We start from the raw sequence: 25,718 nt of genomic DNA, 5'->3' as shown, positions 1-25,718 counted from the left end.
AATGCTTCCTAGAACAGCCCATAATGGCGCTGTTCACCTGCGCCATTACCTCCGCTGACACACGCAATCGAGTCCCAGCTGCTGCTGCTGTGGGCGACGAGAAACCAGCGCGTGCGCTCGCAACTCTTCACAAGCCATCACATGTGAACGGGGAAACGCCGTGCAACTTTTTTCTACGAGGCATGTGACGACAGCGTCACAGCCAACGTGACACTCCGGCAGTACGCATCGCGCGCCTTTCCTCTTTTCTTCGCTTCATCTCGCGCTAAGAGAGAGAAGCGTTTTCGGCGACGCGACGTACGGGACAACATCTTTACGAAATTCAGCCCTTAACAACTGTCGCTGTGAAACAGCGTGTTGGGTAAAAGTAGACATACTGAACGCACGCTAAGAAACACAGGGACAGAAGACATACGGGAAAAACGCGTGTCCCGTGTGTGTTCTCTCCGTGCTTTTCTTAGCGTTCGTTCAGTATGTAAGCCTATACTATATACTGAGTTATACACTCTAAATCAGGTAACGCATATGTAACGGTTAAGTACCGCTTGGCCAAGAGGTATATTTTTTAAAAAAATGTACCTCTTAAAATTAAGAGGTACATGCGCCCTCACATGCGGTACATGAAACGGATAGCCCGCAGCGATTTAGGCCTACCCGTCGGGGTGGTTCCCCTCCTCCACGATATATTAGCAGCCCCAGGAAGCTACGCTGCGCGATAAATATAACAAACAAATACCTTTATTCGAAAATTATATCCATTTCAGGGGTGATGCTTGTCCATCGCGAGCGTGCACTGTCATGATGCACAAACGCCAAACACACGGGGCACAACGTATATGGATGAACAACGACCACTGCATCTCTCCTTCACCATTGCAGCTGCTCTGTGGTCACACTTCTTTATCTCTTCCACGCCTTTGGATTGCTGTTCTTTCCCAACTTCCGTTTCTTCCGCAGAACGTAACACCAACCACAGTAGACGATTGACTCACCCATTTACGACATCGCCTGGACGTAACCTAGGAGAAAATACAATGTAAAAAAAATCCAACAACCGAAATAGCTTGCCTGAAAAACGTGCCTACTTGCTTGTGTAATCCAGGTGTAAAGTGCAATCTAGGCTCCTCTAATTCACGCATCAACGTTCGTGCATGAAGCACAAAGTTCGTTGTCTCCGTCCTTCAGTCGTTGTGTCTAGCCTGCCGGTGATCAGGACCATTGGGAATCAGAGGGAAGATGAACGAAAATGCGTCGTGCAGACGAATAATTACTTCAGGGATATAATACGCACCTTAAATGACTCCAATCTTGAAAGCGTCCAACGAATTTCTTCGAAGACCGAGCAGACTCGTCCTCGCTCTCCGACGTTTCAAAACAAACTGATTTGCAGCGGTTGCAAGAAACGCATTCTTTCCAAACGTGCGATCCCTCACGGTCACGGGTTCTAGTTATTGCACTTCTTGACAGAATGATAGTGCTCATCCATTATGGCACTGCTGCATACGGGAATTTATTGACTGGTATTCGGAATCACACGAAATATCTTTGCAGCGCATGGATATCGTGAGAAGGCGTTCGTACTCATGCGCCGGAAACACGCGGTACACATGAGGTACAGCTGCTATAGACTGCGCTTAAAAGGTACCTAGCCAGTACGGATGGGTCTCGGAACCCTTGTACCGTTTGAATTTCGCAGTGGTCGCGAACTGTACCTGCTGGTTGAGGACTGTACCTCATGTGTACCGCTTTGCCCAGGTGCGGGTCCTCTTTCATGCGGTACATATCGGGTGCCGGATTTAGAGTGTATGTTTGTTTTTATTCCGTGTTAGCCCCGGGAAGCAACTATGACTACGAGTGGCATGCAGACGTGAACAGATGGAGAGAGGACAGCAAGAAGGATTGGAGGACAGGGGCTTGTACGTGTCCTGGGCCGCCTTCAGGGGAAACTGCGCCGACGTTTGTCTGGAAAGTCTGCTCGAAAGAACCTGGGGAAACCTCAAACAGCACAGCAGGTGGTAGGATTCTCCGAACCCACCACCTTTCAGTCTTCAGCACGGCTTTGACTACCCTGCCACCAGCGAGCGCACGCTTTTACTCACTCGGATGTTTTACATAAAAACTGCGAGCGACATCTGGGGACACCAGCTTTGCCGTGAGAAATAATTCCGTCGACAAGGAATTAGGACGTTCCCTCCGATCGGGGGCACTGTTTCATAGCAGTATCGAGCAAACACAGCATACATTATCTGATGAAAGATGAAAGTCACTGAAAACGTTAGCCCGCTGTAGGAGTCGAACCCACATCTTCTGTAGTGCAAGTATAATCGAATCAATTCCTAATTTTGAGAGGTATGACGTCACGACGAGCTCAATCGACCAGGGAATCTGGCAACCTCGCTCCTTGAACGTCTACTACCGTCTCCTCAATACAGCTGCAGGCAATCTGCATCTTCCAAAGCGAAGCGGTGAGCGAAGACACTCGCTATTACTTATAAAGCTGACGCGCGAGCTCCGGATGAAGTCGACTATACATGGAGAATCAGAAACAATTAAATTTCGCGGGCTCTTTCGAAAGTTTATGGAAGGGCGCCATGATCACCGTTCACGTTCATGCATTCATACTTTGACTGCCATCTTTGAGCACGACTGACTTGCAATACGAAACAAACTAAATATAATTTTTTAGTCCCCAGTGACACTGAACTGTTACATCGGTTGTATCTGAAGCGGCGGTTGCTGAAGGTGGGCAAGTTGCTGGACGGTGACTTCTTATCCACAACGGCCTCGTCAAATGTATAAAACAGACTAGGTTAGGAATGAGAAACGACTGCGCACTTCATAATTCTACGAAGTTTATTTGCCTTCTCCTCCCATTTCCGTTTGTGCCTTTTCCCATAAAGGCGGAGAAACGGCACTGCGTCTGACAGCCCCTGCGTGGCGCCCATATCTCACTTTCTCAACCGGATGTTCCCGGACCAGAAGCAGCCGGCTTAAGTACCGCGAATGTCGTGTTCCCTGTCTAATCCCGCTAACTGCCATTAAGGAAATGTGCACGTCTTCCCATAGAAAGTGTGCTTCATCTTACAAAGAAGGTCGTTCTTTAGCCGATAAACTAATCCTCACTCAGATCTCTGTCATCAGCGTAATGGTGGGCGGCAGGGTTTATGACGGGACGCCTGTTTTGCGCTTCCTGTCCTTAATCCGAAGGACGTGGATCCTGAACTTGTGAGTTTCTTCTGTAGATGAGCATAAATTTCAGTGTACGATTCTACGGGGTAGCTGTTGTTGGAGGCTGCGGCGGTTCCAAAAGGAGGATGGAGCTGGTTGGGCGGTCCCCCCCTCCCCAAATAACGCTACGCTACACATTGGATTTCCTTCCCTCCCCGGTTACGCGCAGCGACAATAAAACCGCTCCCCTCTAAAAAAAAATGATGAAGAAGAAGCACGGGTCTGGATTCAGCCCTAGTTGGAGGTCCCAGTTGTGGTGTCACCCGTGTCTAATACCCCTGTCACACTCTGAAACTGAATGTCATTCCCAACGAACGACATTCGTATGAACGTCATTCGCAAAAGCTAGGCGTAGCTACATGGCAAAGGGAAATGACATTCCGTGGTGATGATAATGGCGATTCGTGGAATAGTTGGACAGCTTCATACGACTCTGCATGCACTCAATCTTTATGTATTTTTGCGTGCTTCTGAAAACTGCGTTCAACATCGCGCCCTCGAACCTGCGCTTTGCTTTGAGTCCGTGCTTTGCATGCCGTACAAGCCCGAAGCCACGTCGAGTACGCATCTGGACGGAGGAGGTCACCAAACAAGATGGCTGATCGCGCTGAGAACGATTTTGCGGCCGGCGATGACCAATGCCACGCGCAACGGCTGATCTGTCTCGTGATCTGTCCACTGGGTCCGTTCTTTTTCCCCACGCGCAACAGCTGATACGGCTGGAACTACAGTGGCTGTAGGCGAAACTCCTGCCATGATGTACGCCATAGCGCTGAGCATGGCAAGCATGGCGAGCATGGCGTCCGTGTTGACAGCGGAGGAGAGTAGTTTGGTAGTATGGTGTCAACATTGCTTTACATCTGCTTTCCGTTGCTTGACGTTGCTTGACGCTTGACGCAACATTGCTTGACGTTGTTGTTTCTCACTGCCTCTCTGCCGTCCAGGGTATGCAGTTGGTGCGAGGGGGAAGAGTGAATGAGTTCCTCGAACACATTCGCTGATCGAATGTCAGTCGCGTGTAATGTCATTCGGGGTACCCGTGTAGCAGTGAACAAATGACATTCTTACGAATGCCGTTCGTTGGAAATGACATTCAGTTTCCCCGTGTGACAGGGGTATAACTGAATCAACCTTGCAACATGAAAGTAATATGCACACTAGTTGAGGCTTACTTGACATTGGCAACGTGTCCCTGGGCTTGGGGGAAAACACAAATGGAACAGAACGCAAAACGAACAGCACAAGACGAGGCACAACGAGCACAGGAAAGGGAACGCCGCTCTACCGTCTTTGCAGGAGCGAATATCGCACGTATATGAACGGTACGTTGAGTTCAGAATCGGACTGGATCCTGTAGAGATCTTTACCTTCACCAGTCTCTTAATGTTGGAAATTTGTGCCTGCTGTATTGAAACTTTCGTTGCTTGGTTGAGCCTTTTCTTGTGCTGTTCGCTTGGTATTATGTCCATTTGTCTGTTCCGCAAGCTCAATGGCATGCTGCTAACGCCTACTTTGCAATGTTCTTATACAAGAATGATCTTCAACTATGTTATCAACTTATGGATTCAATTTCTCGATGTTTGCTCGTTGATTCGGTTTTCACCCGTTTCCAACGATTCAGAGCCGTCCTATTCCCAATCCGTATTCGCAGCGTCGATTCAAAGATCGTTGCGGAATTGCGCTACCGGAATGGTACGGAAGGTTCTATAAATTGTGCTTGTTCTTCAATACTACTGCCGCCAAACAGGGTGTCTTTTTTATGTGCCGCATATTTTTTATTAAAAATCTATGAGATCAGGTCATATGTCCTTTCTGCAATTTAGTTATAGGGCCGGGTGAACATCCTCTCCAGGAAAGTATGCAACTACAATATGACTAATTACGTAAAAATTATTTAATGAACTCGGGAGAATGATTAGGGGATTTCGGGCAAAAGCGAGATAGCAGAATCGGAGACTGTCCCCCTTGAAAGCCATTCCACGGCTAACAAATCCTGAAACACACACGTACGATGTCCATCCCCGTATTTTGATATGCAAATGAGCCGAAACCACGACGACTGGGAACGCAGGGAGCACAGCGCTCATTCCACGTCACAAGGCCACGTGATTTGAAGCGATGGAGATGACTGGAGTAGTTGCCGACCTGCTGCTGGCCAGATAAAGCGCTTTCAGGCCCAGATAAGCCTCTGTCGGCGTAGATGATGCATTCGTGAGGCGCGCATTTTCGGTGTAGGCTCATTTGCATCGCAAACAAAAACTGCTCGTATCTTAAAGCACAGAAACACTTCGAAATCGTTGAGAGCTGGAATAGCTTTCGACTACGATGGCCTTTAATCCGGCAATCTCAGTTTTTCCTAAAACTCGTCAGTTAAGAAGTTGTTATCGGACTTTAATTAATTAGTCATCGAATGCTGATGCGACCGGCTAGGAAAGATGTCAGCCAGGCGAGGTATGTTAGATGCGAAAAGCGGCATATCTGGGGCTCTCACAGATTTTTAGTAAAACATTTGCGGCACCAAAAAAAAAAAAAAAGGCATCCGGGGTGTGTCGCTGCTAGTGGTCTACATATTGGTTAGGCTCCTGAGCGTCACTTGGCACATGTTCAGTTGTCAGCGCATACTGTTTAATGTGCATAGTGGAGCTTTGTACGAACCTGATCAATTTCGATTAGCTCTATACACATCATTGCGAAGCTCGTCACGTATGCTTCTATATATTTTGTTACATTTCGTCATAGATGTCTATCAAGTTCCCGCATCATTCTAAACGTCGCCATATTATGGGTAATCATAAAAAAAAATGGTTGTGAAACACTTTCTAACGATAAGTGGTTTACACCGCCATCACCGTCATCAGTGACGTCACTGTTGTCACAGGAAGTTACGTCCGTACACAGATGTCGCTGGCGTTTTCGACGCTGTACCCGATCTTGCACAACGATAATGACGCCAGAAACGCACAGCATAGTTCCTCCCACGTTGCTCCGAAGAGTCAGAGCCAGAATAGAAACACAGCGCGCCGCACAGAGCCCACTAGACGTCTGGCGTTCTTACGCTAGCTGCGTTATCTGCGTTATGTCAAAACTTGCGCCCGCCAAGAGCCCCGGCGTCTCTGCTTCGACTGAGACCTTTCCTTTTTGTTGGTGTGCGTATACGGGAGAAGGCACAAAGAGAACGCCATGGCATCATTTGTGGGAATTTTGCTCTTCTTGCGGTGGGTTGTTGTGGAGAGTCGACGGATATGGAGGGAGAGGGTGGTGGAATGGTGCGCGATAAGCGTATGCGACGCGCCACGAAAAGTGCGGGCGGCTAGCGTTCTTTTTAATGGTCGCAAGGAAAAACCAAACTGCCCGAAATATGCTGTGAATAAGATATGGACGTGTAGATTGGTGTCAAGTTGAACTGGGGTGAGTCTTGAAGGTCAGTAAAGATCGATTCGGGTATATTAGTTATTATTGAAACGGTATGCAGGTTGAGTTGGGAGCGAGTTGAGTTTCGTTGTGCTCATTGGTTGATTGATTTTATTGTTGTCTGGTACCTGTCAACGGCTGAGCCCAAGTAGAGAAGTAACACACGAATCAACAACACAAATCACTCAACGTAGAGCAGCAAGCCAATTTTTCTCGGCTAACCACTCTTATTCCACACAAAGAAACAAACAGCGGTGAGTATACGGAACAGATTGGCAGGTCAAAAGCGGATAGCCAGATTGAAGCAATATATATGACGCAAAGGGATTGGCAGTAAGTATTATAACATGTCACTATCAACAAGTAAAAATGTTAAGATCAGGGCAAACAATACCATTATGTTGTAGTGCTAGAGGCACAAGACAGTACACAGACGTGAGGAAAGACCGGCCAGCCGAACAACGGCCCGAGCTGGCTGTGCAGTCGTGTTTTATTACCCGCGCGCCTTGATCATTGGTGCGCGGGGGATGATGATGACGATGCTGCTACAGGGCTCCCCCCCTAGCGAGTGGCCGGAAGGTAATGAGCGATGTGGAGGTGTGGTGCCCAGGAAACTCGGGGGCGAGGGTGCATTTGCGGTTGTTGCGGCGGGCAGCAGGACTGGAGGGGGGGTCGATGGGGAGGGCTAGTGGGATTGCCAAGTTCCAGGTCCGGAGAAACACCGATGGAGCAAGCGTTGGATGTTTCTTGAGGGGCCTCGAGGAAAGCTGGCTTGAGACGTTCCAGCGCGACAGTTTGTTCTCGGCCGCTGACCAGGATGGTGTAGTGGGTGGAGGCTCTGTGCTGTACGGCGTGAGGACCAGAGTAGGGTTGTTGCAAGGGTTTCCTCACGGCGTCGCACCGAAGGAAAACATGCGAGCATGTTTCGAGGGCGGGGTGCTGGAAACCGGTGGCAATGCGTGGTGTGCGGGTGGGGCTGGGACGAAGAGCATTCATCGTGTCTCGTAGGCGGGACACATAGCCGGCTGGTGGTACGGCTGCGGGGTTCGCTGCGGCAGAGATGAGGTCGCCGGGGAGTCGCAATGAGGTTCCATAGACCAACTCGGCTGTTGAGCAACCCAAGTCGGGTTTGAAAGCCGATCGGATCCCGAGAAGGACAATGGGGAGAACTTCGGTCCACGGGACTTGAGGCGACGCCCGGAGGGCGGCTTTTAGCTGACGGTGAAGCCGCTCCACCATGCCATTGGAGGCCGGGTGGTACGCGGTAGTACGAATCCGTCTGGCGCCCAGTATGTTGGTGAGGCTGGTGAAGAGGGCGGACTCAAATTGGGCGCCGCGGTCCGTCGTGATGATGGAAGGAACGCCGTACCGCGACACCCATGTTGTTAGGAGGGCCGAAGCGACGGTGGCCGCGGTGGCGTCGGGGACCGGGGTTGCTTCTGGCCAACGGGTGAAGCGGTCAACGATAGTGAGCATGTAGCGGTGACCGTCGCAGATTGGGAGTGGTCCCACGAGGTCCAAATGGATATGCGCGAAGCGGTCGTCGGGGGGAAGGAACTGGGATGGGGGTCGGTGGGTGTGTCTCTGTATCTTGCAACGCTGACAAGAAAGACAGGTCTGCACCCAGTGCTTGATTTGCTTGCGCATGTTGGGCCAGACGTATCGTTGGGTAAGCAGGCTTTGCGAGGCGCGTATGCCGGGATGGGAAAGGTCGTGGTAGGCTTGGAAGAGTTGACGTCGGAGTGATGCGGGAACGAAAGGCCGTGGCCGACCTTGAGATGTATCGCAGGCGAGAGGCCGGACCGAGCCAGGTAAGGCGACGTCGTCAATTGTTAAAGCGGATGTGGGGTTGGCGCGGTACTGTGCCAGCTCATCGTCGGTGAGTTGGGCTTGCGCCAAATCGTCGAGAGACGGTGGGGAGGTCGGTATGCCGATCGTGCTGACACGACTGAGGGCGTCAGCTACCAAATTGTCGGCACCACTGATGTGCTGGATGTCGGTGCTGAACTCTGCCACGAATGCAAGGTGTCGAAGTTCCCGGGGACTATATGTGGTGCTGGCGGAGGAGAACGCGTGGACGAGGGGTTTGTGGTCCGTGAATACCGTAAATGTGCGACCTTCCAAGAAGTGACGAAAGTGCTTGATTGACAGGTACACGGCGAGAAGCTCTCTGCCGAACGTGCTGTACCGCGTCTCCTGGGGCTTAAGTTTACGGGAGAAGAAGGCCAGCGGTCGCCAGGCCCCGGACACATGTTGTTGGAGAACGGCGCCAACGGCTACGCTGGACGCGTCCACCATGAGCGAGGTTGGGGCGTCGTGGCGTGGGTGGAACAGAAGCGACACGGATGCAATTTCCTGCTTGATGCTCTCAAATGCAGCGGTAGCTTCTTGTGTCCACAGTAAACGAGAAGGAGATCTGTCGCGCTTGGTAGTGAGCAGGGCTTCGAGAGGGCGGAGCTTGGAGGCACAGGATGGTATAAAGCGCCGATAGAAATTTATGAAGCCCAAGAACTGGCGTAGCTTGGTCACCGAAGTGGGCAAAGGAAAATCTCTAATGGCGGCGACTCTAGTTGGTAGTGGCCTGATTCCTTGGGAGTCGACGTGGTGGCCAAGGAAATCGAGCTCCGAAACGCCGAATTCGCTCTTCGCCGCGTGAATGATAACGCCGCTGTCTTGTAGGCGGGAGAAAAGCGCGCGTAGATGTTGCTCATGTTCTGCAGGAGAGCGGCTTGCGACGAGGATATCGTCAATATAGGCATAAACAAAAGGAAGCCCGCGGATGATGTTGTCAACGAACCTCTGAAAGGTCTGGGCGGCATTCCTCAATCCGAAGGGCATCCTGAGAAATTCAAACAGGCCAAAAGGGGTGGTAATGGCTGTTTTAGGGATGTCCTCTTCGGCCATGGGAACCTGGTGATAGGCACGAACGAGGTCGATCTTGGAAAATGTATTGGCGCCTTCCAGCTGTGCAGCGAAGTCTAAAATATGGGGGATGGGGTATCGGTCTGGAAGCGTCTCTCGGTTCAGGGCACGGTAGTCGCCGCACGGGCGCCAGTCGCCGGTCTTTTTCGGCACCATATGTAATGGCGAGGCCCACATGCTGGATGATGGTCGAATTATGCCGAGCTCCAGCATATGATCAAACTCGGCTTTCGCTACTTGGAACTTTTCGGGTGCTAGGCGACGCGGGCGGAAATGGACTGGTGGGCCACGGGTGGTGACGTAGTGGAGGACGTCATGCTGCACAGGCTTGGTCCAGTCCGGCGGTTTGGTAAGAGCCGGGTACTCCTTCAATATGGAGGCGAAGGGCAAGTCTGGAGCACAGCAGGACGAGACGCGCAATGGAGAAATAGGCAGTGTGAGGCCGTGAACAGATAAGGAAGTGGTACGGTCTATCAGGCGCTTCCCGTTGACATCGACGAGCAGCTTAAAATGATTCAAGAAGTCAGCTCCCAGAATTGCTTGGGTGACGTCTGCTACGAGGAAAAGCCACCGGAAATCTCTTCGCAGCCCGATATTTAGGGTGAGAGATTTCTGGCCGTAGACGGGGATAGTAGAAGCGTTAGCGGCCTTGAGGGAGAAGCAGGGTTGTCGAGATCGGGAAAAGCTGCTGCTGGCAGGAATGACGCTGACCTCAGCCCCTGTGTCGACGAGGAACCGAGTGCCATTGGCACGGTCGACGATGTGAAAGAGGCGGCTGTCGTCAAGGCCGGGTCCACTTGCCGCCATTAGTGGGAGGCCGGCGGGTTTCCCGTCCAGGTACAAGGAAGCAGGCAATGATTGGCGTTCGCACCAAAGCGACGGTGGTACCAGCAGAGGCCACCTGAACTGTCCGACCGAGAGCGCGATCGGCGTTCCGACGGGGGGCCTCGGCGGTGTCGAGGGCGGCGCGGACTTGGGGATCGCGGGCGGGTGACAAGTGACGCGACAAGCTGCGTGAGGTGGCTGATCTGCTGCGCCATCACCTGAATGTCGGGTGGAGAAAGGGGGGAACGATGGTCGGCCTGTGGCGGAGGAGTGGCGTTCTGTAAAGCCGCAGGTCGCTCAAGGACGCTGACTTGGTGTGGTGAGGCGACTTCCATGACCGCGTCAGCAAGGGAGGCAAGCTCGTCCAGGGGTAGGTTCGACGCGGTGGCCAGAACCATTTGGACGTTAGTTGGCAGGCGTTGCATGAAAAGTTGGTGCAGGAATCGGTCACCGGCTGCGGAAACGTCGTCTCCCAAAAGCTGCTTCATCCGACGTAAAAGCTGCGTTGGACGCCTATCGCCGAGCTCTTCTGCAGATAACAACTGCCTGAGACGTTCGCGGTCCGATGTGGAAGTGCGTTTGAGCAAAGCAGCCTTAAGTCGGTCGTACGGGTGCTCGGGTGGTGGGGAGGTGATGAGATCGTGCACCTCTTCGGCGGCGGTTGGAGACAGAGCCGAGATGACGTTGTAGAACCGGGTGGTCTGGGAAGTGATGCCGGACAGATGAAACTGCGCTTCGGCTTGGGCAAACCAAATGGCTGGATTGCGGTCCCAGAATGGAGGTAGTTTGACGGCGACAGCGGTTACGTGTGGTGATGATGGCGCCGCGTTGTCGCCTTGAGACATCGTCGGAGAGGGTTGGGATTGTTCGAATCACGTCCGGGTCACCAATGTAGTGCTAGAGGCACAAGACAGTACACAGACGTGAGGAAAGACCGGCCAGCCGAACAACGGCCCGAGCTGGCTGTGCAGTCGTGTTTTATTACCCGCGCGCCTTGATCATTGGTGCGCGGGGGATGATGATGACGATGCTGCTACAATGTAACATCGGCATACGTGGCATAAGCAAACAAACCTGGCTGTGGATCAAAATGTAAAGAAAAAAATAAAATGAAATAACGGCATTGCTGAAAACGAACGAAAATCGCGTACGCTCATTGGATATGCCAACAACGAATTGGGATAGTGAGAAGGTACCTTACGTTGAGGATGTTATGATATCTGTTATGATATTCCGACTTATTGTAATACCAATTATATATATGATTCATATATAAAAGTTATATTTCGTGTTATGAATAAACTTCGCTCGAAGACTCGGCACGCAAAATACAAATGTTGTCAGCCAACATCACCCCCTCCCACGAATTTTCGAAAGGACACGCGAAACCGCATAGCTTCGGATTTTGACGTCATCGCAGCTGTGGCGTCATTCGGCGCTCTGCTGCGCTCTCCGCCCCACGTTGGAAGACAGATAGCAGCTGTGGTGAGGAGATGGAAATCGAGCTTCGAGGACCAATGTTGCCAGACACGCGGGTTTTGCATGGGCACATCATGGCATCGTACTTGTCAAAACTAGAAATGACAGACATTATGATACTTTCGCGTTACATATCGAAATAATATTTTCAGAGAATACAGTGTGAGAAGCACAGACTCCATTGACATAAATTCGGCAGGATTTTGAATTGATGAGATATGAGTCCACACAGTGAGTTAGTGACACTTTAAGAGTGGTGGTAATGGTAGTAGTGATGACAGTGCTCGTCGCCGTCGACCTCAGAGAGATGGGCAACGTCACGACTAACCGGGAAATGTGCGTCCTGGGCTGACTTCTGAGGGAACTGTGCAAACATATGTCTGACAGCGTCTGAGGAAAACCCAGGAATATTCCGAGACAGCAAAGCCGGCACCGGGATTCGAACCCGGGTACCTCCCAAGTTCCAATCCACTTTAAGTCATTGACGGTACTGACAAAGAGGCATCGAGTGACAGTGGTGAGACGTGATATTCAGCATGTCTGTTTATCAGTAAGATAGGATACCAGTTACACCACGTTGGCAGATAAAATGGCATACTACCAAGCAAGTTGGTGGACAAGATCCACGAGCACGAAGCCATGATCTTGGACACGTACAACAACAACAGGATGTAACGTAATTAGGGATGTGCGAATAGTGGATTTCTGATTTCGAATCGAATACGAATAATTTTGGTCGAACATCAAATCGAATATCGAATCATCGACATACAGTATGTGTACATGCATGGAGCATAGTAGACAAAAGCAATTGTTATGAAGTAACGATCGTGTTTTTATTTTCATGGACTACGGAACTTTCAAATTTTTCATGCACTGTAAAAGAAACTAAATGAAGTGACTAGTAATTGTCAATTGACCGTAGCCCTGTTTTGGGGCTCAAACTTGCAAGTTCAACACACACAACACAAAAGAAGTTGAAATTTCACAAATTATTATGAAGAAAGACTAGCTATTCCACGTGCTCAGGCAACAGACGTTCCCTTCGTGCACACACCACAGCCCCGGCAGCAGAGAATGCCCTCTCACTTGGCACGGAGGTAGCTGGGATCGCCAAGTAACGGTAGCAAAGTTGTGCAAGGTGTGGGTAGCTGAATCAACCTGTCGTCTGCCACCACTGACAGGGACTCAAGTCCCTTTTCAACAGCACATCATTTGCATATCCTTCAATTTCTCTATCTGGTTCAAACACTTCGTCTGAGTTTGCCAAGTTGTCAAATGCATTCCACACCTGTGATGAGGTGGCTGCAACATTGTTTGCACTTTGCTCGAAGTCGGTGAGCTCACCTTCTAGTTCAGACCATGTGGCATGGGCGTTTAGTTCGTCCAATATAAGTCCTTCCAACCATTTCAGCTTGTGTGCGTCCTTCTTGAAAATGGTTGACTTAAACCGTGGGTCTAGGAACATTGCGAGGCATGCCTCTTTATCTTGGTCATAGACTGGGAACCTTACCCTGATACACTTCGCGAAATTTTTAGAAAACCCTGATGTATCACTCATATTGTCGAGACAGTGCAGGATGCCGAAAATCATTGGAATCTGAGACGATAGCGAAGGGTACTGTTCTGTGCTTGCTGTGACTGTGGCATCGAACAATGGTCTCAGAGCCTCCACAAGCTCAGAGGCATGTTTCCACTCAGTTGCCGCGAGTCCATCGATGGCACTGTCAGACGTTGCAAGTTCAACAGTAACTGCCTCCTTCAGTTCAAGCAGCCGAGACAGCATTAGGTACTGACTGTTCCACCTTGTCACGATATCTTGGACTAGCCGCAACACCGATTGACCTTTGCGAGGTTGATACTCGTCGAGCTGTTTTTGTGCTGATGAACTATGCTTGTAATGTCCTACAATGTGTCGTGCCCGCTTGGAAAGTTGGTCGACAGCCGGGATGCATGCTCGTGAATCATTGATAGCAAGTTGCAAGGTGTGTGCAAAGCACGCCCTTTCGCTCCAAGGAAGCTGCCTCACCGCAGCACGAATGTTCCGCCCGTTGTCCGTAACAATGAACTTCACGCATCCCATCCGCCTGGGATCTCCCACTCTGAACACATTTCCTGCGATGCAGCTGCGATGTTGCCAGCACTATGAGCCCCGGTAATGGGACGCGTATTTAGCGTGAAGCGTTTCATTTGAAAGTTTCGCGTAAGCAAATGGCAAGTGAAACTCACGTAACTCTCATTAGCGCGCGACGTCCACATGTCGCTAGTGAACGCAACGCTCACGTGGCCACCCTCTAAGGCTTTCTTCAGCTTCGACTTTACTTTGCTTCGGGTGTCATCATAGAGCCTCGCCACCATGCCTCGCGACAGCGTAGATCTGCACGGCAAGCGGTAACTTGGGACGGCCTCCGACATCAGTTCTCTGAATCCACGGCCCTCCACAATACTGTACGGCTGAAGGTCAAGGGCCACCATTGCTGTTAGCTTGCTGTTGAGAGCGCATCTCTTCTTCGCCGGCAGAGGCTCCGTACCACGTAGCAAGCCTTTGAGCGTAGGCTGATCTCTTTTGGATGCCTTTGCGTTGGCCTTTTGTTGTAGGTCGTTATACTCCTTCAAAAGGGCAGGATGACGCTTAAGGTGGTTTACGAGAGGCGTCGTTGTGCCTGTCGGCGTTTGCAATACGAACTTGCATGCATCACACTCCGCCGATGAACGAGTAGCTCGGCGAAAGTACTTCCAGATGCTGCTGCGTTCTTTGAGCTTCGTAACAGAGGGTTCGACGTCATCCTCAGCGTCGGACGTGTCTCGCACGTCTTGAACTTGAAAGGTGGAACAGGCGAAACAAACTGCGTTCACGCTTGACCAGTGCAGAGTTCAAACATGGAAGACAAGCCCACCGCGAACACGAGAGTGGCAGCCATATTGAAATGCCGATGACAATTCGGTTGAAACAAAAGCGAAACTATGCGAAAACCGAAACCGTGTTCCACGGAGTGCCGTGCTCTTGCGATGACTTCGAGCGTTATATTTTGCAATTTTTTTTATATCTCCGATACACCCGAAAACGGTTTCGAATATTCGAAAATTTTCGAATACTTAGCCCTTGATTCGAATACGAATAATTCAGATTTAATATTCGATTCGTATTCGAAATTTCGAATATTCGCACCACCCCTAAACGTAATACTTTCTTCCAACAATGCAACATTCTATATCGCGCTTTCATGCGGTCTAAAGCGAACATTGCAAGTGAATACCCCCTCTTTTCGTTCCTCGGAGAGTTATGTACAATCCTCATAAACATGTTCAGGCCTCACTTTCGCTACCAGACGCGAATCGTTCCGCTCTGCCGTATCAACAAACCTTTGAGAGAGGTTTCATAATTCTCGTTATATTAGACATACCTCCATCCCGGCAGAATTTACGAAGGAACGTAACAAAAGAGACGCGTCAGCCGTTTCATTTTTTTTCTTTGTTTTTTTGTTTTTTTGTGATGTTGGAGCCCCGGGAAACTTTTGGATATTTATGATACAGCCCCCGAGGTTCGCACTTTTCTTCGTACGCGCATCTACGATAAATTCGACGGCTAGAAGCGTTCCGCGTAGAGGGATGGGTTCAAGTTCCTGGACGTAGAAGTGGTGTAGAGGGCGCCACAGTCCATCATGTTTTTTATTTATTATTTTTGCGAGTCGTTTGTTTGCTTTTGCAGAGCACAGTGGTTCCAGCTATAAATTCTTCTAAAGCGTAATGGAACGTTATGTTCCGCGTTAGTTTAGTAATGATTTCGAGTAGCGCATGATATTGTCAATGTAATTGACGTGAACTGCCGCAATGTATACCCTTACGGCTAACGATATTTCTATGCACGTCAAAGGCAACTGTCTATGTTACGTATATGACTTGAGTCGTGCGTACTTCAGAGAATTGTTGTCCGCATCTCTACACCTTCAATGACGATTGACAAACCTATTGTTGCGAGTGTCGTAGAGATAATTAAAAAAAGCATGCTCTTTCTAGTGATTAATGGTGTCATGGTACCATGAGTACTGCTACCGATTATGATGGATTGGTGCCACACGATAGGTTACACGTACAGTGTGAGCAATCAGATTTTACAGGCAATTGTGGGCCTTGTTACGAAACAGTGCACTTATGTATATATAGGCATTATTTGTTTTGCGGAAAATCATTACCTCACATTACTCCACACTAAACATTACATGCACACAAGACGTGCAACTAAATGCGTACGATTAGAACGAAATGTCCATGCACAGGATGCACCGTTTAGCGAAATATATACGACTGCTGAGAGGCTGCGGGGCCTGCCCCTCCCCCGGAAAAATTCCGGGGGAGGGGTGGGGGCAGGCCCCCTCCGAAATGTCTACCCAGCTGACACTCAAGATGAGCGTTACAAGTGATATCCGAAAAATCGCATGCTAGCTGAATTATAGGAAAAATTTGCCTATAATTACACAAAATCCTGTGCACCCACACTCGACCCCTGTGCATGAAGTGGGGCCAAAGTACCCCGTAGCCTGAAGCATTTCCGCCGGGAAGGGGGGCACTGTGCCCCAGCCCCCTCCGGCGGATTGAAAACTCTCCGTCTATGATTTACGGCGCATGCAACGCAATATTCCTGCATGTATCATTTCGGTTTATGTGTATTCAGTAATTATATTATCATAAGAGGTATGAACAGCTTCGTGTAGCATTGCGATGCAAATCACAGCTGTCAACAGTAATAAAATACACTGTACATTGAGTGAGAGGGCCCCGAGCGCTGTCGCCAATTTGCCATTGCTTTTCCTTGCCAGAAGTTGTGGCCTTCATGCGTAACGCTTGGTACACAACAGGCTTCTGGCCGTCTGCAGAGCTAGCAGCGACGTAGCTGTTTATGGTAATGAAAGCTGCATCCTTGCCAGGTGAAGCACAACAGAGCTTCATCGACAACCTCCGCCCAGTCCCCCTTGCATTAATCCAGCATGATTAGAGCACCGCGTGCACTGATGCTTTTGTGAAATTTCATTTGAAGCTTTAGAGGAGTCAGCAAATCAGCACCGTTCGTACGGTGCCGTGCTCAATGACGTCATATATCACGTTATATCCTCCATGTCATTTGGCGAGATTCAGAATACCTGAACAAATCAAGCATCGCAGCTGTGGAAAGACCAGTAGAGCCAGCGGAAAGGTATACTATGTTGATCCTTGATTTGCGAAAACAATTTCAGATACTATCACACCCCGTTACAGTCAGGGCATGAAACGACAGTATCGACAGTGAACGACCAAAGGGAAGAAGCGCAGTGAAGGGCAGAAACGACAGTGCTTCGAGCTTGAAAGCGTTTGGATTAGAGGGCTAATCATCGTGTAGGCTCACGTGGCAGTAACAACCTGACCAAAATTTCCCGCCAACGATAACCCCATAAACTACCGCATTGAAACGCGTTTGACACAATGCCTAAAGATGGAGTCACTTCCTTTTTTATCTCTCTTTTTTGTATCTAAGTGCATTGCTATGAATACAGCCCCAAGCAGCAAAATGTACTGAAAGTCGAGTGCAATAGGGGTGGACGGGTAGGTGGAAGACCTTGAACAGACTCGTGAAGCTAAAGAACATTGATAAGACACATACCGTCCACCCCTATTGCACTCGACTTTCAGTACATTGTGCTGCTTGGGGCAAGCTTTGTAGCTAGCGTACCCAACGTGGATGGCTACTAGATACAGTCAGCCCTCGATTGGCGAAGTCCCTGAACAGTGCCCTCTGTGCCAAGACATTTCCTATTCCTTGCTCAAAACCTCGACTTATGAATTATTCTTCAAGGGACGTTAACCGTTGACACACAATACAGGAAAACAAACGCAGATAGCTTGTTGTTCATGGGCACTGGAAAAATAAAATACATCAAATACCTGAAATAAATCGATAGCTGACTGTATCGGATATACGATACCAGTAATCTGATTCTGCTAAAATTTGTACCACGTGAGAGAAACTACCACCTGTCTGAGAAAGCATTGGAACACTGTATATACACCGTTTGTTAGGGTTATTCAATGACAACAAAACTTTAGTTGCGTCACCAGGTTGCACCGTGTGAACGGCGAAGCTCTGGTTGCGCAACCCGAGTTGCAGGAGTTGTACAGGCGGTCGCTCCACGAGCGATTTCTCCTGCAACTCTAGGTTCAACCTGTCAATCACATGGCTCCTCCTTCCAAGCGCGTCCAATCAGAACGACTGGCTGCGATGCGCAACTTCCGTGGCGAAACTTCCATGTGTCAGTTGTTGCAGCGGCAGTGCGCGGGACGATGAAATTATCACTGACCATTGGAAGTTCTGGAAGTCGCAGCAGATTGAAGCCTGAACGGGTGGAAATCGCAGTGCGATTGAATGAAAATAATGACAATGATGTTTTGTCGCGCGATCTGGCGAGCTCGGTGGCCACTACGACGTTCCGAGTTGCTCGACGTGTGAAAGTGACCTATTTGGTCAAACTATTAACTATTACTATTACCTACTACTCTTACTATTACCTATTTGGACAAACATCCAGAACGAACTATGCCGATTTTACTTTCACTAACTACTTTGCTAAAACATGGAAATCATTACCATTACATATTAGGAGCATCACGAACTTTCCAGCCTGTAGGACTGCCTTACTATGTTTTCTTCAAACTGATTTTCTTTAATACTCTGATACATTCTTAAAATTCTCATTTGGTACGCCCCCTCTGTTGCTTGCTGTTCAAATTGTGTTAATAGTAGGAGGTCCTGAAACTACTTTTTAACTATAGGACCTCTATCTGTATATTAAATGTATGCATATTGTTTGGTCAACAATAAACTCTATTTGATTGATTTGATATATTGATTGATTGATTGATTGGTGCAACTTCGGTTGCGCGAAACTGTTGCGGGAACCGAGCGGGAACCAGCAAAAAGTTGCATCGTGTGAATGGACACTTAGTTTTTCTGCTTTTTCTAATTTTCAGCTTTCAAATTCTTCTGGTTTACGCGAACGCATCAAGCAGAAAAATTAGACATTTCATTACAAGCACATTGCGAGTCTATGTGCGCCATTGACTACGAAGTGTCCTCTCTGCGCCACCAAAGGTCATACATAGGGCCCTATGTGTTAGGGTAAAACCCCGTAAAATGCGTTATTACCCCCGATTTGCATCATCATCAGTTCGGGTGAAACATGAAAAAAAAAAAAAAACTTTGCGAAGTGCAGATTCAACCACCAATACGGCGACCGGAGAACACTAAGCATAAAGTTAGAAATTGAGCACAGCTGTTCCGCATTTTATGTCCACCTAAAATGCGAGAAGCGCTTTTTTTGTTTCTATTTTTGTTACCAGAAAATCAACCCGATATCACCGGATTTTATCCTGGTTTACGGCTCCTGAAATAAAACGAAGTTACTCCCTATTTTCGAAAAACATAAAACCCGATACCACAGGACCCTAGTACATAGTCTAAAAACAAAATACAACAAGATGTCACCAGCGTATCTAATTCATCGCCAATCTCCCATTCCTAGAAATCCCCCAAATGCTTCCGACTCAGACAAACTCTTCCCTCTATCGTTACATGACAACGCTCCAAGGCTCGCAGAGCCGGCTATACGATGCAGAACAAATTTATCCTCATTTATCCCGAATAGGGAGAAGGGGAGGGGCCCCGAAACCCCCGTTTGGTGGCGCCAGCCAACTGGGACGTCAGCACGGCAGAAAAGGCTCTGTTCCCGATAATTCCTCGGGTCATTGGGCTTGGTGATCGCAAGGCAAATATCCCTCCTGTGCTACGGAAACAAGGAGAGAAGAGGAAATAGGGGAAAGGCGTGGACGAACTTGGCAGGATTACAAAGCCGCGGTAGCACGACGCAACGCAGCTCCTTGGGGAGATCAGTTATGTGGAGCACACGGGTGTAAGAAAGAATGGAAGTTAAAACAAAACTTTTTAATTTCTCTTGGGAGTGACAACGCATGTTTTGTTTTGTTTTACGTTTGGGAAAAGAGCTTTTGGAGCTAGCGAGCGTTGTTTACACAATTTCGCTAGACGTTACTGCGCTGGTATTCCCATGAGATGGAAATGGCACGTCATGAACGGCTGTTTTTCTCCCGGAATGACCGCGTTGATTCATGTGAAATTCATAGGGAAATTGCGATTTGAAACAGTTCTCCTCCGGCAAATCAATTAGCTCGAAATAAACTGAACTTTTAACGGTCCTGATGACCATGTATGTCACATCCTATAAGTCTCCTAAGGCAGCGTTCACCGACCGACACCGGCAACCTCCAGCCAACTCGAGTTGCTCGTAATTCCTCCCCGACCGAAAAAAGAAGAAGAAGAAAAAAAAAAGAAAAACCGACCATAACCGACCGAACGAAAGCTTGACACGTTGCTCGCGCACCGGCCAATCAGCGAGGGGAGCATTGCCACGTGGCTACCGTTGGCGTGGTCATAGCCTCCTATATAATTCAATGCCTGCCCAGTCTTAGCGGAACTCATGCGAACCGGCCGTCCACTGTAGTGGCGCCACGTACATACACGGGGTATGATGATCATATCGCCCCGCTTCGGTTTCGCGTGTGACTGCAGCGTCGTCTTACTGCCAACTTGTTCTGTCTGTCTGATGTCAGCCTATACCCTCATCTGCTTGCAAGCCTTTCCACGCCGTTTTAGTGAGGTGACACGAAACCGAAACATCACGCGCCAACAAGCGCAGCGATATGATTATCACAACCCCGGGTATGTGACGCCGCCGCCGCATAGTGCGCTGAACGGCCGTTCCGCCTCAACTGGGCAGGCACTGAAGTATATAGGAGGCTATGGCGTGGTAGACGTCGTTCATGAATTTATGGGTTCAAGTCCTCCAGGTGCAGCTGAGAAATAACTTTTTTGTTACTAACGTCACGAAAACACGTCAATTGCCATTTTTTTAAAGGCAATAATGGTCTATTCGCCAAAAAAAAAAAAAAAAAAGTGACTAAAATTTGACAAACAGCACCTAACGAAAAGACTCCACCAGTTCTATTCGAACCCACATTTTCCGGTCCCCGTATGGTTGCTTGTGGGTGGAGCTACCAAGTTCCTACATGTGAACGCGGACTGGAAATTGCTCATAAGACGTTGTTTCGAGTTGCTGGAAAAAGGAGTTTTCAAACTCCTTTCAACTTAGAAACATTATATTGAACGTTAAGGGCAAACCTACTGGAACCATATAATTTTCGACATGGTTCTCGGACACTCCACAAGTCATTGGCAAAAGTGTCGGCGACTGCCGCAGCAGTGGTCCTTTTTGTTTGCAACGCGGAAGAAATGTAGTACCTTATCTCGAGAACCCCTGTGGTGGTAGGAAAGTTATCCGTTTGTGGAAAGCTGTTTGTCATGCTCTGTTTTCCAGTGGCCATCAGCGCTATATCCCCTATTTTGTTTCTTTTCTTTATTGCATCCTCTTTTTGTTTTGAATGCATCCAACGGAAGACACCTCAATTGTTCCGTGAAAGACTGGTACAAACTTCATTCCACTTTAACATTTTATCCCTCATCTAATGTTACACATGAAATGTGGTAGAATTATTCCTCCCCGGCACCAAAACACCCCGTACCATGGTCGTCAGTTGTTGTTATTTACACACTTGTAAAATGACCACTAATCACACTACGAGAACGTCGTCTCATCTGGTGTAAAAGTGCGCAGAAGAGTTTGCATTGTCGAGATACCTCCTATTAATTAAAGGAACAATCTGGAGCTGCCGACTGATTTTGAGATTAGGGTTTCGACTGTACAGGTTACGTGCAGATGCCACGTGCAAGATTACATCCCGCAGGTAATCCTAGCTTGGAGATAAGAACGAGAAACTAACTGCACCTTCGAATCCAGTTTCGGTTTGCATGACATAAGCATGAGATATTTCACCTAGAACTGAAAACAGAAGCACCTGACAGTGCCGTTCCGGCAAGGAAAGTGATGGTTATAAAATTCATGCATAAATAATTGACTTCTAATTTAATTGAGTTGATTTTGCGCGGTGATTCTCAGCATCATAGGCAGGGGCCCTAGTTTGCCGTGATAGAAACAAACCTGGTCTAAAATTTTGGAAATTTCACGTTTTTCCGCGTCAACAATATAGGCACGTACACAACTTACGGTCTGTCCCAGGTCCGTATACAGTAAACCGGCAAGGTCGCAAATCTACGCATCAACCGTAACACAGAATCGTTAAAGAGGTTTGTAATATTAAATATGGTTTATTTTTCTAGCTCAGTTCGTGTATAGTGCTACTAGCGTCACTATATTCAACAAATATACTACCGCGCGCACAGCACACAGATGTTGGAGGCACTATCTCAAAGCATTCAACGAAAATATTAAGCAGCTGCATAAAATATATCTGGAGCATCCCGTCGATATTCTCCTGGTTTAGGCGCCGGCGTTGAGGTAGGAACAAACTTCCCAGCTTGGTGAAGCTCCGCTCTACATCAGCAGATGAGACCGCAATGAGACCGCGTAGTGCGGTGCTGGGTGTCTTCAGCTACCTGTTTGTAGACATCCCATTCCTGCCGACATTCTAATGGAGTTTCTGTTGAAACTCTATTGAGTTTGCTCAACACACTGTATAAATTTCTGTTGAGAAAGCTATTGAATTCCTGTTCAGAGCTGTTGAAAAAGGCACTAGCGTACATTCCTGGGTATCGAAGTCGCTGCTTGTTAGTTGTTACCCGTATATACCTAGCCTCACGGTTCAGCCTCAAAATCATGGTTCTTAGCAGCACAGAACGAGTTTTGATACTACTGATTATTTACACGCTATTTATAAATGAATGATAAATCCGCGTTTTTCCGCGACTAACACGAAATCGAACGTTTTTCTGTTTTCCTTCTTCTTTTCTTATTTTTCTTTTGTCGTGACCACGGAATCCCAGGATCCCTGATCATAAGAAAGCATGTAAGAGCGTTTGTTTCACATTCGTTTTCGTTTTCTCCTTACAAACAAACAAACAAACTTTCGTTTGGCAGCGGACTGTCGCTCTAAAGGTGTGAGAAATTCACCGTGAAGACCTCATATTACGTCACCGAATAAGATTAACGTTTCCCCATGATGTCGTCGCTTCTCTTCGTCACCAGAGCACAATTTCCTGATTCGTTCCATTTAGTCTGGGTTCTTAGAGAGGCGATTACATTCTCATTAAGCGCAGCCGCGTTTCCTCAGGCATCACGAGGCGCAAAAGCGCAAAAAAATATCACCCCCATTCGTTCCAGCTAAATCCACGTCATCATTTCTTCGTCTACCATCTTATTCGTCCACTTGCCCGACTTGATCTTCTCGTTTTTCTTTTTAAATTGGACCTTTCCTTTACGTTCCCTTTTCCCTTTTTTCCCCTTTCTTCTTCGTTTTTATCCCCATCCAATTCCTCGCTCCATTGGCGTGCCTCGCCGCGGAAGAAAACAGTTCGCCACTGCCGTTCAAATGAGCAGCTGAAATGGAAGTGTTTTGTTATGCTGTCAGGTGTTACCTGTCCACACGCTTATCCGGCAGCACTCCGAGGTTGATACATGCAGCTTTTTTGGCGAAGGTTTCGGCCACGCGGGGTGATGGAGCACGTGTGACAGACGAAGAGGACATGTTATCTCTATATATACGCTGTGCAAGTGCGTCTCTACGCATGAGAGGAGGCAGTGAGAGGGAAGAGGGAGAGCGCTGTCGGCGCCAATGGGGCTTTCCCAGTGGAGTAACAGGGAGAGGAGATATGCGCAGAACGCTCGGTTACTTGCAGTGCGTATTATGGTTACCTCGATCACGTCGAAGTAGAAGGGGCAGCCTTGCGTAGCATACGTTTCCCGTGGGATCTTCCTCGAACGATTTCGGCTTACTCGAGTACAGTGTTCGCGTTTGCATCAGTACACACAACCAGAGATGAGAGTCCTCGTGCGAAATAAATAAATAAATAAATAAAACGTATGTAAAAAAGCTTCCTTTTTTTTGTTGTTGTTGTCGGAAACATTTCCAAAATTTCCAATGACTGAAAGTACATCACGACGATGATGATGAGATGATTATCATTCGCGCGCGTTTTTACGGCGCACAAGCAACTATAGGGCCGAAGAAAATACAAACTTTTCGCAAAATTTAATACATAAACTGGAAATATACAGTTTTTTTTATCATTCACGGATGTTAAAAGAAAAGACTGTGACTGCAGCACTGGTGCCATTTTTGCAGATGGGTTATGCGAAAAAGCGGACATCCTGTCAAAGAGCATGTAACTACAGGGCGATTAATTGGATTAATTGGATATTCACGACAGTTATAAGTGGATTAATTGGATGCTTTCGACGCAATGCGGGGCAGCAGAATTGGAGCCAGTCATTATTTTTGTCCACCCTCTATTTTAACTATCCTGTAACGAGTACTATTTAGAGATATCACTAGCTAAGTTTTGCTATGCAAACGAACCGAAACTCAAACCACGCACTCCTCGAGCCACGTCTTTTGTAGCGGTGGATCTGATTGAAGCAGGCGGTGACCTGATGGCGATATAGACCGTTCTCCTTAGAAGTCGGCCCAGGACGCGCATTTCCCGGGGCGTCAGTCATGACGTTTGTTTATTTATTTTTATTTATTTATTTATTTACGTTGTCCACATCTGTGAGGCCGACAACGGCGAGCCCTTTCACCATCATCACCACCACCACCACCGTTTTCCGGCGCAGATAAGTCGGATGTCGTGACGTTTCTGCATTCGAGAAGTCTGTCGTTGTGGTTTCGGTTCATCTGCATATCAAACTTTGACAAGTTGCAATTTAAACTTACTTTACAACTAAACGCACATTCTGAAATATTCCACAAGGTTCCACCAATTCCATCTTGTGGAATGTTCCACAATGTGACTCGCCGACGACCACCAGGTGGCGTACTTGCACCGATTGTGACATCACTTACCGAACCTATTTGAGCAATGTGTAACGTGTAACCCCCTGTATTCCCTTTGTCCTGACGAAGGCAGTGCCAGTGTCGAAACGTCGACCCCTTCCCTATTTTTGCTTTTTAACGTTTCCCTACGTAATAAACTAGTGTTTCTAACTTCCTTAAAATCTGTTTTAGCGTCTTTTTCTACAACTTACATATATACATATGCGAGGGGCGTTCAATTAAGTCAAACCGGGACTTTCTGTCTCCTGAGTGTACAAATGGCTCGCGCTTCTTCCTTTTCGTAGTTTTCACACGCGACAGGCCTCAGCGTTTACCACGTGGTCATCCAAAGTTTGTGCAAAACAGAAGACAGGTGCTGGACAAGATGGCCGACAACGAGGTGAGCGCGCACATCGAACAGCGAATTGTCATGAAGTTTCTCGTGAATGAAGGCGTAAAGTCATCTGAAACTCACAGAAGACTTCAGGCTCAGTATGGCCACGATACACTTAGCTGCAGCAAAGCGTTTGAGTGGTGCAAACGGTTCCGAGACGGCTGTATATCAGTGCAGGACGATCCCTGCCGGGGCGGCTCATAGCCCAGTGTCAGAGTTCCTGAGAACATCCAACTTGTGGAGCGCCTGATCCTCAAGAACCGACGGATAACATGTTTCGATATCAATAGTGCTTATTACTGCCAGGTTCTCATGAATGTGCATAAGCGCTGAAGCGAAAGCGCCCGAGCCTCATCCCCAAAGGAGTCCTCCTCCTACATGACAATGCACGCCCACATAACCGCGCATCTCACGACACACACCTTACAAGAACTTTGCTGGGAGTTGCTGCCACATACCCCTTACAGTCCAGACGTCGCCCCCAGCGATTTCCATCTCTTCGGGCCACCGAAGGCGTTCGTTGGCGGCCGCC

At 48.4% G+C, this 25,718-nt stretch overlaps 3 protein-coding genes across 3 annotated transcripts in view; 1 reads left to right on the top strand and 2 right to left on the bottom strand.

Annotated features, from left to right (window-relative positions):
• Nucleotides 1-25,718, top strand: part of LOC135390066 (leucine-rich repeat neuronal protein 1-like) — a 174,340-nt gene that overhangs the window by 104,860 nt on the left and 43,762 nt on the right. The gene's annotated exons all lie outside the window — the stretch shown is intronic.
• LOC135389221 (uncharacterized) lies at nucleotides 10,368-11,231 on the bottom strand. Its single transcript, XM_064619286.1, has one exon. The coding sequence runs from the start codon at nucleotides 11,229-11,231 to the stop codon at nucleotides 10,368-10,370; it is 864 nt and encodes a 287-aa protein (XP_064475356.1).
• LOC135389220 (zinc finger BED domain-containing protein 4-like) lies at nucleotides 13,022-16,812 on the bottom strand. Its single transcript, XM_064619285.1, has 3 exons — nucleotides 16,680-16,812; nucleotides 14,095-14,684; nucleotides 13,022-14,008 (listed from the first exon to the last, which is right to left on the bottom strand). Exons 1-3 carry the CDS (start codon nucleotides 16,810-16,812, stop codon nucleotides 13,022-13,024), a joined length of 1,710 nt encoding a protein of 569 aa, XP_064475355.1.

Source organism: Ornithodoros turicata, chromosome 3 (genome assembly GCF_037126465.1).
Source record: "Ornithodoros turicata isolate Travis chromosome 3, ASM3712646v1, whole genome shotgun sequence".
Classification (NCBI taxonomy): Eukaryota; Metazoa; Arthropoda; class Arachnida; order Ixodida; family Argasidae; genus Ornithodoros; species Ornithodoros turicata.
The sequence above is the reverse complement of the archived record's forward strand: the minus strand, read 5'-3'. Positions and strand labels throughout refer to the sequence as shown.